At 42.4% G+C, this 16,545-nt stretch overlaps 1 protein-coding gene across 2 annotated transcripts in view; it reads left to right on the top strand.

The window, feature by feature from the left end:
• The first annotated feature begins 2,043 nt into the window (after positions 1–2,043).
• Positions 2,044–16,545, top strand: part of CTNND2 (catenin delta 2) — a 1,083,336-nt gene continuing 1,068,834 nt past the window's right edge. For both annotated transcript variants that reach the window (XM_043488912.1, XM_043488911.1), the window contains exon 1: positions 2,044–2,221. In XM_043488912.1, the coding sequence (XP_043344847.1) occupies positions 2,185–2,221 (37 nt within the window). In that variant the 5' untranslated portion in view covers positions 2,044–2,184. The remainder of the gene's footprint in view (positions 2,222–16,545) is intronic.

The following is a 16,545-nucleotide window of genomic DNA, read 5'->3' as shown; positions in this document are numbered from 1 at the left end:
CTGCCAATACAGGAGATGTGGATTCCATCCCTGGGTCTGGAAGGTCCCCTGGAGGAGAAGATGGCAACCCACTCTAGTATCCTTGCCTGAGAAATCCCATGGACAGAGAAGCCTGGCGGGCTACAGTCCATGGGGCCGCAAAAGAGTCTGATGAAACTGACCATGGCAAACCTCTTTAAACTTTCCTCCTTTGCTGTTACTTCAAGTTACATTAACTTCCTCCAAAGAATACTAGAGAATAGCCCAGGATAAATATTCAGGTCATTTAACTTTGTTGGATAATCTCTTTTGACACAAAATAGCAACTCTTTCTGAGAATCACAAGCCCCTCAAAGCCCTCTGATGACAATTTCCTGGACGGCTCTCATGCCTGTCTGTGTCTCGGAAACCAGCGCCGGGAAGGGGGAGAGTGGAGAAGCTCATAACCACAGTCCATCTGGGATCCACAGGGTCAGGGATGGTGCGCTGTGACATTATTAGGAAGCGTGTTTCCCTGGTCCCCGGGCACAGTGCGCTGTGCCTGTCTTAAGTCTTGTAATTGCAATAGGGCTGAGTCCAGTCATGACTTTTTGAAAGTGAGGACGCAGGTGAAGGCCCAGAGGACCTCCTGGGCACAAGTCAAGGGTCTTGTTTTCTAACAAGACTTTCACTGTTCACTGCGGTGATTTCTACTTGCTGTATTTCACAGCAAGAGAGGCAGAGAGAAGTCCCCAAGGAGTCAATCAGCTGTCAAACCAGGAGGTGACAGAAAAAGAAGCTGAAAATGACGAGAACGATGCAGGGGGTATAGGGAAACTTTGGGGGAAGAAACGGGTAAGGGTTTTCATCTTAGACTGGGAGGTGGCGGGGCGGGGGGCGAGGAGGAGGAAGACGAGGTGGCCGAAGTGCCGAAGTTGGAAGAAAGAAGCGGGGGAGCTGACGGAAGAGGAGGGAGGAGGGGAGTTTAGCATTGCGATCTATTCAAGTTCCAGACTAGGCAAGTCTTTCTAGCAGGAAGTTACATACATTCCAGGTTCCAAATCAAAGGGATTTCATTTAAGGACAAAGTCTCTCCACCCGCGAACAGCATGTTTCATCGAAGCAGTGGAAGTGACGGGAAGATGGGACAGACGCCGTGGGGAGCTCGGAGGTTGCTGTCCTGGCGATGTTTGCTCTAGAACCACAGGATTTGAGAGACTCCATCTCCACCCAGCTCAGGCACAGTCAGCCTGCCGCCGGCCCCAACGCACACACCTGCCCCCTTAGCGCCCCTTCCATCCCCGCTCTTTGTTTTGCACGCTGACATCTGCCACACAATAAACTGTCAGCATGTTGCACGTACAGGAAGGAACCGGCCCTTTGAGCATCGGTCCAACCCGGGGTTCCAGGCCTTCCTCGAGTCCCTTCCAGCTTTCGCCGGGTTCGCGAGCATCCACCCATCTGAGGGCCGGGGTGTGCGTTCCCAGGGATGCTCGGCCGTCTCCCAACCCGCGGCCTCCTCCCCTCTCCCCCGCTGCTGCCGCGAAAACCAGAAGTGGAATGCGCACGGCAAAGCGCGGCGCTCCGGCGGCGGCACTGGGCATGCTCGGCACCCGGGGCAGGTCCGGGCGGCGGGGCGGACGCTGCCTCACGAGCCGGGCGCCCGAGCTGGCCGCGGAGGCATAGGTGGAGGCTGAGGCTGCCGCGCGCCGCGGGAGGAGCCTCGCCCTCGGCGGCGGCGGCGGCGGCACAGGTGGCGCGGGCCGCGCGCGGGGCGCAGCACGGGAGCGCTCGGCGCCGGGCGCCGCGGCGGCCCCAGGCTCGCGCCCGCGGCGGCAACCGGCCGAGCGGAGCGGCGGGCGCGGCGGCGGCTGCGGCTCTCCCGGCCCGGCCGGCGGCGCCCGGAGCCCGCAGGAGCCCGCAGCAGCCCGCGGGAGCCCGCAGGAGCCCCGAGCCCGCGGAGCCCGCGGAGCCGGGCAGGGGGCGCTGCGCGCACTGCGCTCGGAGGGGCCACCGGGCCGGGCGCCGCGCACTCGCGTCGGGGAGCCGCCTCTCCCCCGCGGCGCTCGCCTCTGCTCCCCGCCGGCATCACTTGCCCCGCGGCCGCGCTCAGACAACAAAAGCGGAAGATGCTGCAGTTGAGCAAGGTCAGGACCTTGCCCTGAAGCCGGGCGGCGGCGCGCACGCCTCTCCCCGGACTGAGGAGCTGTCGCTGGCGGCGGGTGCATGTTCGCGAGGAGGCAATCCGGCGCCGCGCCGTTCGGTGAGTTGCCTTGGCCGGGCGACTGGGGCCAGGCGCATCCCGCTCGGCGTCGTGCTCCTCCTCGCCGCCGGTGGGGGTTGTTCCTCGGCGGCTCCTGGCCGGGGGAGGACCCGCGATCGCGCCGGGTCCCCTCGCTCGGAAGACGGCCGAGCCTGGAACGGGGGGCCGGGGTTAGTGCCTTTCTCGGAGCGGTTACCGAGTGGCTTCTCTGCGTGCTCCCCTCCCCACCACCCATCTCCCCCGGAGGAGGCGTATATAGGGCAACACCAACAATACTGCTCCCCGCCACCCTCCCGAACCTACCCGTGGCATTCATGACGTCCCTAATCTACGGGAGAAGACGGGTGGGGGTGGGGAGGACTCCCCTCCAATCTTTTGCCCTTATGTTCAATGTCATTACGATGTTTGGCTAACACAAAATGGAAATACTTAGTCATATGCGTCCATGGCTGTTTCTCCCGTCTCCCGCTGCTTGCCAGACCCAGAGCCCCTTGGGTCTATATTTAGCTGTTTCAGAGGCAGCGCTTTCAGCTCGATTCCCAGGTTTCGGGGGCTTCTGCGTCCTGACAATAGATAGCGAAGCTCCGGGAAGCGCCGCCTGAAACCCAGGTTCGGAACGCTGTGCATGTGGGTGGGAGGCTGCGAGGCGATATTTGGGTGATCAGTAATTAATGGCCGAAAGCACAGATGCTTTCCTTGTTCGCCGACCTTCCTCTCATTCTGGTGTGTAATGTATTTCCATCGATGGCTGCTCAGCTGGTTCCAGCCACTACGTTCAGAATTAAGTCGCTAGAGAGATGGTGCAGCCTCCCTGGTCTGTGTGGTAGGAAAACAGTCTGAGAGGTTTTGGGGTGTGTGTGTGGTTTCCACCATGAATAGTTACTTCTGAAAATGCCTAAAGTTGTGTTTTCCCTGCAAATGTTGGGGATAGGGAAGAGTGTGAGGGAAAAGACGGGCACGTTGTTATTCCACGGTTGGTCCACCCCTCCCCCCGAACTGATTTGGTTCGCTTCGGCTCTGAAAGATGTTTTTAACATTCATGCCCGATGTTACCAAGAGGATATGTTGGTTTAGAGAAGCGTTGCCTCCTAACCATGGTACCAGGCCTGATCTGTATCTGTTTTCACTTTTGGGAACTAGGTGACGAATATTTGAGATGCTTGCAATTTTCTGCAACGACTTAAATAGGGAGGTGCTCAAACTACCTAAGAGTTACCTCATTGTGCACCCTTCCATCAGCAGCTTTAAACTACCGTCAGCTACTTAGGGTTGTAAAGTTCATCTCTTCGCTGTTAGTACTTCACCTGCAGGACTGAGAGGCTTTAGAGCTGCGCCACTTTTAAAATCCCATGGAAAAAGTGGTGGATATGACTCATATCGAATTACAGGAGTGCACCGGTGTCTGGTTTGGGGAGCTGGCTCTATAAGAAGTACGACAGATAAGGGCAGACATCCTCTAATATGGACTCGATGCTCTAAAGCACCGTGAAATCTCTTTGCCACATGCAGGATCCATTTTTAATGTTTTGGGGAGAGCATTCAGTGGCATTCTCACTGGTCTGTAGGTTTCATGATCTCAGGGTATGAATGAAAATGATTGCATTTGGGGTTAGATGCTGAAATTTAGGAGACCTGTGATTACACAGCTAACATATCTCAGCATCACAGAAAGACAAGCAAGATCTTTGTGACTCCAGTGTGTTTGTGTGTTTTATTTTTTAACCAATATTGCTTTAGTTTCACCTTATTCACATTCAGAAAACTTTCCAAGAGCACTTCAAGCACACTCTTGTGCTTGTTGCATTGTTTTCATATCAAATTTCTTGCAAAATGAAGCAGTCGATGAAGTACACATTCATGTCTCTCCTTTCACTTTCCTTTTGAATCTTTTTTCAGCTTTAAACATGATTCCTAAAGGACTAGTAGAGATGACTCTGTGCTTCCGTGTGTTCATGGAGAGCAGCTTATGGGTGTGGGTAAAACTGCATGTATTGGATGCGTGAGTCTTATGTTATATTGTGGGTTGCAAATGATAGTACTTGATTGAATGGCAATTGTAGGGAGTACAGGAGGTCATTGCTCTAATAAAATTGTCATAGCCTTGTGGAAAGGAGTTATTTAATTTGGTGTATGTTTGCGTTGTTGTGGAGCTTAATCATTAGAGATGTCACTAATGTTTTCATTGTTTGAAATAATAGTCACGCACTGTCAAATTACAGTATCTCCAGCAATTTCACTTCGTTCACAATTAGAACACAAGCCGGTTTTTTTTTCTGTCACTGAAATAATTCATCAGAGAGAAAAATGGAATTCTGATGATATTAGTTGAAATTGCGACTTATAATTTTGTTAAATCACTTCTCAGGATAGTATCACATGATGGCCTTTACAATTAAAAATGAAGTTGTAGTATTCTCAAATGTAACATTACTTTTGGCGTACAAGTGAATACTAAGGACTTCTGACAATGTTGTAGAACTTGGCAGTTTCTGTTGTACTTTTTCAAAGTTCTCTTTTATACGGTATGCATTTATGCGAAATTGTTGAATTCTCCAGAGTAGTTTCATCAGGTTGTCTTTATGTAAGAAAATACTAAAGTTACATTTAAAGTAATTTATTATAATTTGTTTCTCCATAAAGTGAGGTATGGTTTGTCTGGCTCACTATATCTGGTTGTAACAAGTTAGTTGAACTAAAACAGGAACTGTTGCCATTTTTAGCTGCCAAAAGTGTTTTTTTTTTTTTTCTTTTTCTGATGATTTACCCTAGAAGATATGAGTACTCACCTACAGTTGTTTCTCTGTGTTACCTTTATTTTAATTTATTTATTGGGGGATTGGTTATGCTAGGATTTTAAATAGACACTTGAAAGTGTTTATTTTTGTAAAGATTTTTATTTTTATTAATAAAAGATGACATATAGTTGAGAGTACCTAACTTCAATACCTATAGTTCAGAAGACCAGCAAGTCTTTTTAAATCTAGTACTTCCATCCAAGGTGTAGTACAATGGGTCTTTGCTGGCTGAAACACACCTTCAAGACAAATTCTTCAGCTGATATCCATGATGGTTTTCATGACAAATTCTTCAGTTGGTGTCCATGATGATTTTCATGACAAATTCTTCAGTTGCTATCCATGATGGTTTTCATGGCCCATATTGCGAATGTATTCTTAGGACTATGGTACTTTGATAACTTTATGATAAGGAACATATGGATTTGAGTGAGAATAGTTTCTTATACTTGTTGCTGGCTTCAAGTTTATTGTATTGTATGTCAAATCAATAGCTTTTATATTAATATAAAATATTAAACATATCATAGATAAAGAATTTCTATCACATTCTGTGCCAGTCTAGCTTACTGATTAATAAACTGCTTAGTTGGCTTTAATGAACCCAATTATATTCATAAACAGTACCTCCAGCCCAGGAAACTCACAGAAATGTTTTATCATACTGTGCTTTAGGTCCATGAAAAATGTTAAGACTCATAACAAAAACATATAGTTTTGACACCTACAGTTGTTTATCTTTTGATCACATAGCAGCTGAATGTAATTTCAAGTTCTGTATCATGGTTAATTGATTTGTAGGAAGTCTTAGCTCTATTAGGATATTGAAGTTATCCTCTGTATCAATTAATTTTTGGCAAGTTGCAAATAATGACTAAATAAGTGAAACAATGCTCCCTAGAAGCTTTCCATCTTAGGCAAATGTTCACCTGTGTCCCTTGGTAAGATTCTTGAATAGTTATCTGTGAAATGTATTACATATATTGAAACTTATTATTCCATTAATTGTTGTCTCAGATCAGAAATATATTTCTAGAGAAGAGGTTGGGTTTTGCCCTATAACAGATATGCACATTTCATATTTTAATATATCTATGTATGATATTGGAACATTTATCATAGTATAATGCTGTTTTGGATTCTGCTTTGAATAGGTGCAAAGTTGAGAGCACTGGTTTTGGAGGGATCCTGGCTCTGTCTCTGTTAAGCTGTGCGTCCTTGGCCATTTATGTGATTCTCAATTTTTAGCTTAGTTTTTCAACTGTAAAATGGGTCCTATACATAAGTATATACTACATTAAATAATTAAACAAGCGAAATAACTGAGTCATGAGAATGAAATGTCCAGCATGGGGAATATAATTAGTAATAATATATAATATCTTTGTATGTTCTAATTTAAAAGAAGTAAAATAAGACAAGAAATCTCAAAGAGCTAATCTCAGGGTGAAATAAGTGTGTAAGTGGCTTATAAATATGTGTATAAATATAAAAGATAAGCATCTCCATATTAAGATGAGTACTTATATATTATGTATTTATAACACATAATACATTTATGTAATTTTATATAATTATCATATAGTATTACATACATTTATTATGTAATTTATATATTGTGATATAAAAGCCATGACCCTCTCTAACAAAAACTGTTAGATATGTTCTCCCTCTACTATTTTTGTATCATTGCTTTATTATGTAGATTTGCATTTAAAATAGAAGTTTTCTACTCTACAATATGCCAGTCCTTTACATATCAAAATATATAATGGTTAAGCTAAAAGAGAAGCAAATGGTATCCCCTAGCACCATTACTTAAAAAGATTCCAATCTTAATTTAATTTAAAAAGATTCTCAGTCAGAAATTGCAGAATTTTGACACTCTGTTAACGTTATCCTATTCACCTGATTAAAATCAAATTTTCTACAAAGATTGACATTGTACCAGGAATATTATAGACAGTTTAATAAGTGTCGCTCTCTGCGAGGTCAAATATTAAGCACTGCTCTGTTTAGAACCACAGAGCGTAAATCCCATCATGACATCACTGTGACAAAGAAAAAGGAAACATAAATGGCTAAATTTGTTACACAAAGAGAAGACCCACCCCACCTGCAATTGCAGTCACGTTCTTGGGGGGGCGGGGAAAGTGTGTGTCCATTGGTACCTTTTTGATGATAAATGGACATTTCCCCTTGTCCTTGCACTCTTGGTTGCTTTAGTGAAGGTCTGAACTCCTATGGGTTTGATTCTGTCCAGCTCCTGTGAGGTAGAACGGATACCTTCAACATAATCCTTATGATAATAACACATGGGTGAATCTTAGAATCTGTTACAGAATGTGACCTGTGTAATAGGAGACTAAATCATCTTTAGTCAGAGAAACATTTTGACAAAAAATGTAGGTGTTTGTGTTCAAATTTTGTATTGTTGTTACTAAACTGCCAATTATAAGTTACCAGAGTGAAATTCATGTTATCATAAAAGACCTTTCTGGTTTTTGGATCAAAGTAAGTGGGTGAGCCAATTATGTTTGGTTAAGTTACTCTAAGTATCAAAATTTCTATGAATTTTGAATGATATGCAGTGTATTAAAATGGGATATTTAGTTTACAGCATTAGATGGTGGGGAACAGTTAATTCTATCATCGAAATTAGTTATTACATTTATCCTTCACAGGTGAGGACTGGAGATTTTTCATTAGTAACACGTTTTGCTTAATAGATGTCATTTTCACAACTGTCATTAGACACTTGATTCAATCTATATTTATTAAGAATGCATTTTGTACACGTGTTCTAAATCTTTTGGTTTAGAAGCATCTCCATAATCTTATAATGCTTATTGTAATCTTTTCTCCCTTAAATATGCAACACCATAAATCACAGAAAGGTATGCATTTACATCAGATGATAAAATATGCAGAAATGTGGATTGGTGGTATCTCTAAGGAACCCAATAAATATCAGCCCTCCTCTCCAGCCCTCTCTGATTCTGAAAAAAAAAAAGTTGGGATGTGGGAAGGAAAAAGGGATAAAGGGGTGGCCACCATGGAGGGAAATATCCATTTTGATTAGTTATAGGTTGATGTGATGCTGAATAATGGCCCAGGAATTTGGCTTTCCCTCCTGGCTTCCACAGGGACAGAGGTGGCTTTGAATTCTAGAGACCAAGCCTTGCTCTCTACAGGCAGGGAGTTCTCCAGAGGAAAAAAAGAAGAAACTGGCCAAGCCATTTCCTTTATTCTTCAGAGATAGAGAAAGCCAGGGGCTAGGGAGAGACTGGAAATATTACATTAATTAAGTTCCCTCACCTGGAAGGAAATATCACAAATACGAAATCATATTCACCTTATTGACATGGTTTATAAAGAATTCTAGTTGTAGAATTCTTGGCGTAGTATCTTTAGTGATATTTTGCTTGGTGGTTGAGTTCTTTAAGTATATGATGGCATTTTGACACTGTATCAGGAATTACCAGGGGGAACGTCCAATACCCTGGCTTATTTATAGAGAGTATGGTCGGTGAAATTCAGCTGACTTATGTATTTCCAACTTAAAAATAACTCGCTTTTTCCCTACTCCCCATGCTAGACTTGGACTGCCAGTAATTGGATGGTCTTGTAAGTGATGCAAATTGGGCATAAAAAGGACAGTGTCAAAAATCTGACTTCCCAAAGGGTGTATAAATGATGACCCATGCTTGCTATTACTCATAGCATTTTCTACCTCAATGTAGATAATTAGAGTTTGGCTGTTGTTTCATGTTTTAACTTTGAATAAGAGCAATAACAGACACCATCGAGAAAGAAGAAAAAACTGAATTTCCAAATAGACATGATATTTGACTTGACTCCAAGCATGACTACTCAAACTAAAAAAAAAAAAAAAAGCTCACTTCTTAAAGTACATTTTATTCTTCTCTCTCAAATATTTTATTTGGACTTTCAAACATTAGAGTAACATAGCGGTCATTACCTTCAGTAACACAGAATAATTTAATTTCCAGGAAGAGCAATTTCTTTGGCAGCAAACCAAGTCTTCCAAATATAAAAGAGCTGAGATTCAGCCTCTTGTTTCTAACACATTCCTCACTGGTGGCTGAAATGGTATTTTGGAGTCATTGTATGAGGAGGTGGAGGAGTCCTCCTGAAAGGCAGACAGATGAGATCAGCATCATGTAGACAGTCTCAGAGATAGTAGGAATCATGTCACATTTACCCAGGACACTGAAGGTGGTGCAGGAAGACCGGGGCTTGTAGGGTGTGGATCAGACTGACTTGAGTTGAGTTGGAAAAGAATATACAGTAAGTCTCTTACATGCAAATGAGTTCCGTTCTGAGAGCATGTTCCCAAGTTCAACAGTTAGCCTAGGTACCCAACTAACACAGCCAGCTGTATATTGATAGTTGTTATTCAGTCGCTAAGTCATGCATGACTCTCTTGCAACCCCATGGACTGTAGCCTGCCAGGCTCCTCTGTCCATGGGATTTCCCAGGCAAGAATTTTGGAGTGGTTTGCCATTTCCTCTTCCAGGGGATCTTCCCAATCCAGGGACTGAGCCCATGTCTCCTGGATCAGCAGGCGGATTCTTTACAACTGAGCCATCAGGGAAGGCCCTATTGCAAATCTGTACTGTAGTAGGTTTATAATACTTTTTACAAAAATAGTATGTACATAAAAAAAGTAAAGAAAACATTTTAACTCTTACAGTACTTTGAAAAGTACAGTAATACCATGCAATATTACTTTGCTGACAAAGGTCCATGTAGTCAAAGTTACGGTTTTTCCAGTAGTCATGTATGGATTGAAGAGTTGGACCATAAAGAAGGCTGAGTGCTGAATCATTGATGCTTTTGAACTGTGGTGTTGGAGAAGACTCTTGAGAGTCCCTTGGACTGCACAGAGATCCAACCAGTCAATCCTAAAGGAAATTAATTCTGAATATTCATTGGAAGGACTGATGCTGAAGCTGAAGCTCAATACTTTGGCCCCCTAATGAGAAGAGCCGACTCATTAGAAAAGACGCTGGTGCTGGTGAAGATTGAAGGCAGGAGGATAAGGTATAACAGAGGATGAGATGGTTAGATGGCGTCACTGACTCACTGGACATGGGTTTGAGCAAACTCCGGGAGATGGTGCAGGACAGGGGGGCCTGGCGTGGTGCAGTCCTGGGGTCTCAAAGAGACGGACACGACTGAGCGACTGAACAGCAATGGTACAGTAGTTGGCATATGGGGGCTGGCAGGCGCACTTGCGTCTTTGAAAGTTTGCAACTTCAAAATTTATATGTAGGGGACTTCTTGTAATGTTAAATGCATAGTAGATGTATAGGCATGCTGTGGCACCATTATCCAGAAGAATATTATGTAGCTGTGAGTTGTCTTTTCAAAGAAGAGTTGATTATATGGGCAGTATTCATGGTCCTGAAGGTTAAGAAGAAAATCAAGGCAAAAAACTGTATACATACTCACTCACATAGCCATACAAACACAAAAACATAGTATTTATGGCAGACTTTCAAGTGTTTCATTCTTTCCATATTATCTCTCCACCAAATATAGCTTGGTAATATAATACATCACTATACAGACAAAAAGTTGTGCCCTTAAATTTTTGCAATAAATATTATCTGTTGGCTTTGGGATAAGTTTCATTACTTAGCTGAATAGCTTAATAGTTGTATCTCAACAAGACAAGTTCTTCACTCTCCTTTTCCATCTTTTAGTGAGTGAATAAGTTACCACTGAGTGTCATAGTTGATTGAGGGGGGCAACAGTAATTCCTGTGTCTTCAGGTTGTTGTATGGGCAAATTAAGAGTATGGACTTAAAATGCATAGCAGAGAACCTAATTTATTAGTGAACCTCATTTAAAGTTAACAGGGTTCCTCATTCATGGAGTGTATATTGCACGTATTCTAATCAGTGCCATGCCTAGATTTTCCCTGCTTTTAACTTTGAGAGATGTATTGAGTATTAATAATTTTAGCAAGCTGTCTTCTTGAGAACTCTGCAGCACATTAGTGAAATATTTTTCTTTTTTCAAATAACGCTTTGTTATTATTTTCTGTTTTCAAAAAAAAAGGCATGCTTATTAGAGGATTGATTCAAAGAAGCTAAAGTTCATTCATGATATCAAGCCACCAAAATGAGTGTATTTTTAGCAGAAATGCTAACCCATATACATTTTGAAATTTAGAAGATTTCTCATGTTCTGTTACCTTTTAACATACAAGACAGTGTTTCTCATATTTTTAGTGTCTGTTTTCCATACCTTTATATAACATCAGTGTGTTAAATAACTTGCCGGTTTTGGAGGTTGATGGCATTTTCATTTTAGGGTGGTATATGTGGTGCTATAATTAAAGCTACATAGTTTTCATCAGGTCATTTTCTCTAGATTACTTTCCTAGAACTGAATGTTTTCAGGGTTGTTGATACATTTTATCACATTGTCCTCCAGAAAGGTTCTGTAATTTATATTTCTTCAAGCAAGGCAGGAGTGTGTCAATTTCCCCAATAACACTGGATATTATAATTTAAAAAAACCTTTAAATAACAATTTCCAGTTAAAAAAGGAAATATCATGTTTTCTTGTGGGTTAACTTGCTTCTTGTTGAATTTCAGGCTGAAGTTAAGTATTGTATACATTTATGACACACTCCTAATTCTTTGGTGAATTATCTTTTTGTATCTTCTGCACATTTCTCAGTTGTTCTATTTGTCTTGTTCCTGATTTGTATTACCTGTCATAGTAGTAATATTATGCTTTGCTATGTTTTATCAGTTTTCCCCTCACTTTTTGAACTGTTATTTTTAAAGCATCATTCAGTATATCCCCGTTTTTAGAAAGAATTCATTACGGAAACATTCTGTTCCCTGCTTCTTTGTGTCTCAGTAGTGAAGACGCCAGTGGAACACAAGGAGAAAATAGATGAATAGTTGTATCTCAACAAGATGGAGTTCTTAGCCCAACTTTTCCGTTTTTTAGTGAGTGGATAAGTTCCCACTGAGTGTCATGGTTGATGGAGGGACATGGTACTTCCTGTGTCTTCAGATTGTTGTGTGGGCAAATTAAGAGTATGGATTTAAAATACATAGCAGAGAACCTCGTATATTACTGGACTTCAATTACTTTAGTAATTTATTAATCATGTGCTCACGCACATATATATCTACATGTACCATATACAGTACACATATCATAGAGCAGGGGCCCCCGACCCCGGTACCAACTCATGGCCTGTTCGGAACCGGGCCGCACAGCTGGGCTTGAAGCATGAAGCATGAAGCTTCATCTGTATGTCCAGCTGCTCCCCATCACTTGCATTACCGCTTGAGCTCCACATCCTATCCAATCAGCGGAGGCATTAGATTCTCATAGGAGTGCAAACCCTGTTGTGAATTCCCCACGCAAGGGATGTTGGTTATGATCTCTTTATGAGGATCATCCTGAAACCAAACCCCCGCACCCCTAAGAAGAGTTGTCTTCCACAAAACCAGTCCCTGCTGCCTACAAGGTTGGGGACCGCTGTCATATAGGACCATGCTTCTCCCCACTCCCACTCCGTATTGGTAATCAGTCCCTTTTTATCACTGATTCTAAAAGCCTAGGACAGTAGTTGGCACGTGGTAAACACTCTGCTCACCATAGTGAACTATATGCACACTTTTGTCCTCATCATCTAGAATGATTTGTAAACTAAGATTTGTGCGTGTTTGGTTTGCATGGGGTACCCAGCACTGTGGCGCTCTAGAGGGGATGCTGGATTAGAGTTCTGAGTTTTGGCACCCAAGTCATGCCTGGTACTAGCTTTCTGTTGTGACCTTGCACGTCTGTGCCTATTTTGTCTTCTTCTCATTGGGATCAAAATTCACAGGGCTTTTGTGAATGTGGGATGATAATTCATATGAAAATGCCTTGGGAGGCTGAATCATAGCAAGCATTCAAGTATAAAATATATTCCCTGGAACTTTCGATGTGCTTCCAAAATAGGATGATCTTTTTTTTTTTTTTTTTAATTTTCATGAATTGAAATCAGAAGATTTTCTTGTGTTTTCAGACTGTCTCTGACCTCCATTACTAATAGTGTTATAAAATGCCCAGTTCTCTGATGGTTGTAAAGACACATTTCATGTCAGTGGGTATTGCCTAAAGGAAGAGTTCTCCTTTATCCATCAGTGGAAGTAATTCCTGTTCTTTCTTTATAGCACTTCAGAAATTATACGTTATACCAAATTGGCTCAAAGAATTTTTTCCCTCTACTTTTTTTTTCTTTTTTGCACAGATACTTGCTGCTTAAAAGGGAAACCAAATGAAGCCCTATTGTTCCTCAGAGATTGAAGTCTGTAGAAATGTCCCCAGAATATTATTTTCACTCCTGGTGGGCTGCCGAGTCTGGCGCCTGGAAGGCTTTATCAGAACAGTTTTAGAAGTGTGAACCATAGCTGGCTTCCATTTTTTGAGCATATTTCCTTAAATACTTGGAACAAAATTTCACAGAATTCTTATCACTGTAACTGCAGCCTGCCAATAGGAAGAAATCATGTGTAAGTTACAGCAAAAAAAAAAACCTTTAATTTGTTCCCTATTCTTATATGACTTTTGAAGGAAGGGGAGTTAATATGCATCATTGAGAACGTTTCTTAGTGAGTAGCAAAGTTTTAGGTGTACAAGAGGAGATGCTAATTATGGTTTGGCTTGCTGCTTTTAGCAGTCTCAGGTATGATCCTTTTTTCCTCCCCCTCATAAATCTAAAGTCTTTCTGCAGCTAAGAGAAGGCTGTGTGATTAATTGTATGTGTGTGCTAAGTCACTTCAGTCATGTCTGACTCTTTGTAATCCCATGGACTGTAGCCTGCCAGGCTTCTCTTGTCCGTGGGATTCTCCAGGCAAGAATACTGGATTGGGTTGCCATTTCCTTCTCTAGAGGATCTTCCTGACCCCAGGAATTGAACCTGTGTCTCTTATGTCTCTTGCATCGGCAGGCAGGGTCTTTACCACTAGCATCATCTGGAATACCCTGATAAATTGTATAGTGATTACGTATTTCCTCTTTCAGCAGTTGAGACAAATTATGAGGTGCTTTTCGCTTATACCCATGAACCCTAGAAAGAAGCAGAGTGTGAAAGGATGGACCAAGAGAGTGACTGGGGGAAACTGACACTTGGTGACATCTCATCTTCTTGTACACATGCAGACTGTGGACACACAAGACAGTATGTCCTGGAGAGCTCTGATACATGGGGTGGGAATTTGCTAACATCTGCGAAGTAGTGTGGGCATTTTAAATGAGAAGGAGCAGGCAGCTTAAACTACCTTTGGCAACATAGCTTTTTTTTAATGGGCTGGTCAGTTGTTCATTGGTTAAACCATTCAGTCAACAAACTGGACTGAATATGAGTTTTGAAGGAGTAATAAGTTATAAATAGTGGCAGGCAACATGCTCCTCCAAGGGTCAAGTAATGTGCCCCTCTGCAGTAGCTTGGTCTTTCCCGGTGGCTCAGTGGTAAAGAATCCACCTGCAGTGCTGAAGATGCCGGAGACCTGGATTCAATCCCTGGGTTGGGAAGATCCCCTGGAGGAGGGCATGGCAACCCACTGCAGTGTTCTTGCCTGGAGAATCCCGTGGGCAGAGGAGCCTGGTGAGCTAACAGTCCATAGGGTTGCGAAGAGTCATACTTGACTCAAGCGACTGAGCACGCATGCATTCCAGTAGTTCAGGCGTTTTCTCTAGTTGCAGAGTGGCTGCTTCTGTCCTTTTCAAACCTGGATTTCAAATTCAGGTGGCAGTGCTGCTGGGTTCCCTCACCCCTCTGAAATGTCCCCCTTCCTTCCTCCTATGTGCCAGTTCTACTTGTTGTTATTCAGTCACTCAGCCATGTCTGACTCTTCAGGGACTGTAGCCCTCCAGGCTCCTCTGTCCGTGGGATTCTTCAGGCAAGAATACTGGAGTGGGTTGCCATTTCCTCCTCCAGGGGATCTTCCCAACCTAAGGATTGAACCCACATCTCCTGCTTGGCAGGTGGATTTTTTTTTTTTTTTTTTTGCCACTCAGCCACCTGGGAAGCCCTGCCAGAATGCACTAATTTCTACTAGGACTCAGGATCTTTCAGTGCTAAGCATAAATACTTTATGTTTACACAGTGTCGCAATAAGAGTTTATGTGGCTCCCTGGTAGCCTGACAAATGATGTGTTTTATAATAGCAGTTATGCCTACAGAATGGGAGGTGGTACAGACCTGCAAGGGGGAGAACTGGAGGACAGCCTGATAAAGTGCTGTCTTGAGTGGAACAGGATGTGGGAGGAAATAGAAGCAGTTATTCCTTTAAGTTTTATGGCATGTTAGTCATTACAGTTGCTTTTCTATATTTCATCTTTTGAAAGGGAGGATAAGAATTTTGGGAGCGACATAACAGATTTTTGAATTGATAATAGATTTTGTCATTTTCGCTTAGGCTCGGAAGCTCTTCAGATGATTGTTTTTTTTTTAAAATCTGCATTTAAATATACATGCTGTTACCTGCAGTTAATGATCATTTTAGTTACTTGAGATGTGACAGGTTGAGGGTCACTGGTGGCTGGATGAGTTTTTCAGCTCTGAGACAAAGAAGATGCTCTTAAACTCAGAGCTAGTTGCACAGTTTCTGTCACCGTCTTAATGTTGTGTTTCCCTAGCTGCGTCTGGTGCCTCTTGTCTGCTTAATTTTCAGAATGAGTTGCTTTGCAGACTGTCAGGGAGAATTCTGTTCCTTATTTCTTGGACCTAATATGTGGATGATTGTTATCTGCATGTTTACTGCTAATGTATCTTTTTTAACATTTTATTTTATTATTGGAGTATGATTGCTTTATAGTGTGTTGGTTTCTGCTCTACAACAAAGTGAATCTGCTATAAGCTTGTGTCTATTCCATTTCTCTTGAGCCTCCCTCCCACCCGCTCCCATCCCACCCTCTCGGTCCTCACAGAGTACAGAGCTGAGCTCCTTATTCCATACAGCCGCCTCCTACTAGCTGTCTGTTTTACACATGGTGGTATATATGTGTCAGTGCTGCACTCCCAGTTCATCCCACCCTCCCCTCCCACCCTGTGTCCACATGTCCATTCTCTGCATCTGCATCTCCATCCCTACCCCACATATATATTCATCTGTGCCATTTTTCTAGATTCCATATATGTGTTAGTATATGATATTTGGTTTTCTCTTTCTGACTTACTTCACTCTGTATGACATCCTCTGAGTCCATCCACATCACTGCAAATGACCCAATTTCGTTCCTTTTCATGGCTGAGCAATATTCCAACATATGTGTATGTATGTGTGTATATATATATATATATATATATATATATATATATATATATATCACTTCTTCTTTGCTCATTCATCTGTTGATATACATTTAGGTTGCTTTTCAATGTTGTGGCTTTTGTAAAAAGTGTTGCAGTAAATATGGGGTATATATGTCCTTTTGAAGATGGTTATCATGGGAAATTTGGCAAAGGGTAAGGTTGTTTCTACA

Source organism: Cervus canadensis, chromosome 16 (assembly GCF_019320065.1).
Source record: "Cervus canadensis isolate Bull #8, Minnesota chromosome 16, ASM1932006v1, whole genome shotgun sequence".
In the NCBI taxonomy this organism is placed as follows: domain Eukaryota; kingdom Metazoa; phylum Chordata; class Mammalia; order Artiodactyla; family Cervidae; genus Cervus; species Cervus canadensis.
Note: the sequence above shows the minus strand (reverse complement) of the source record. Positions and strands in the feature narration are given on the sequence as shown.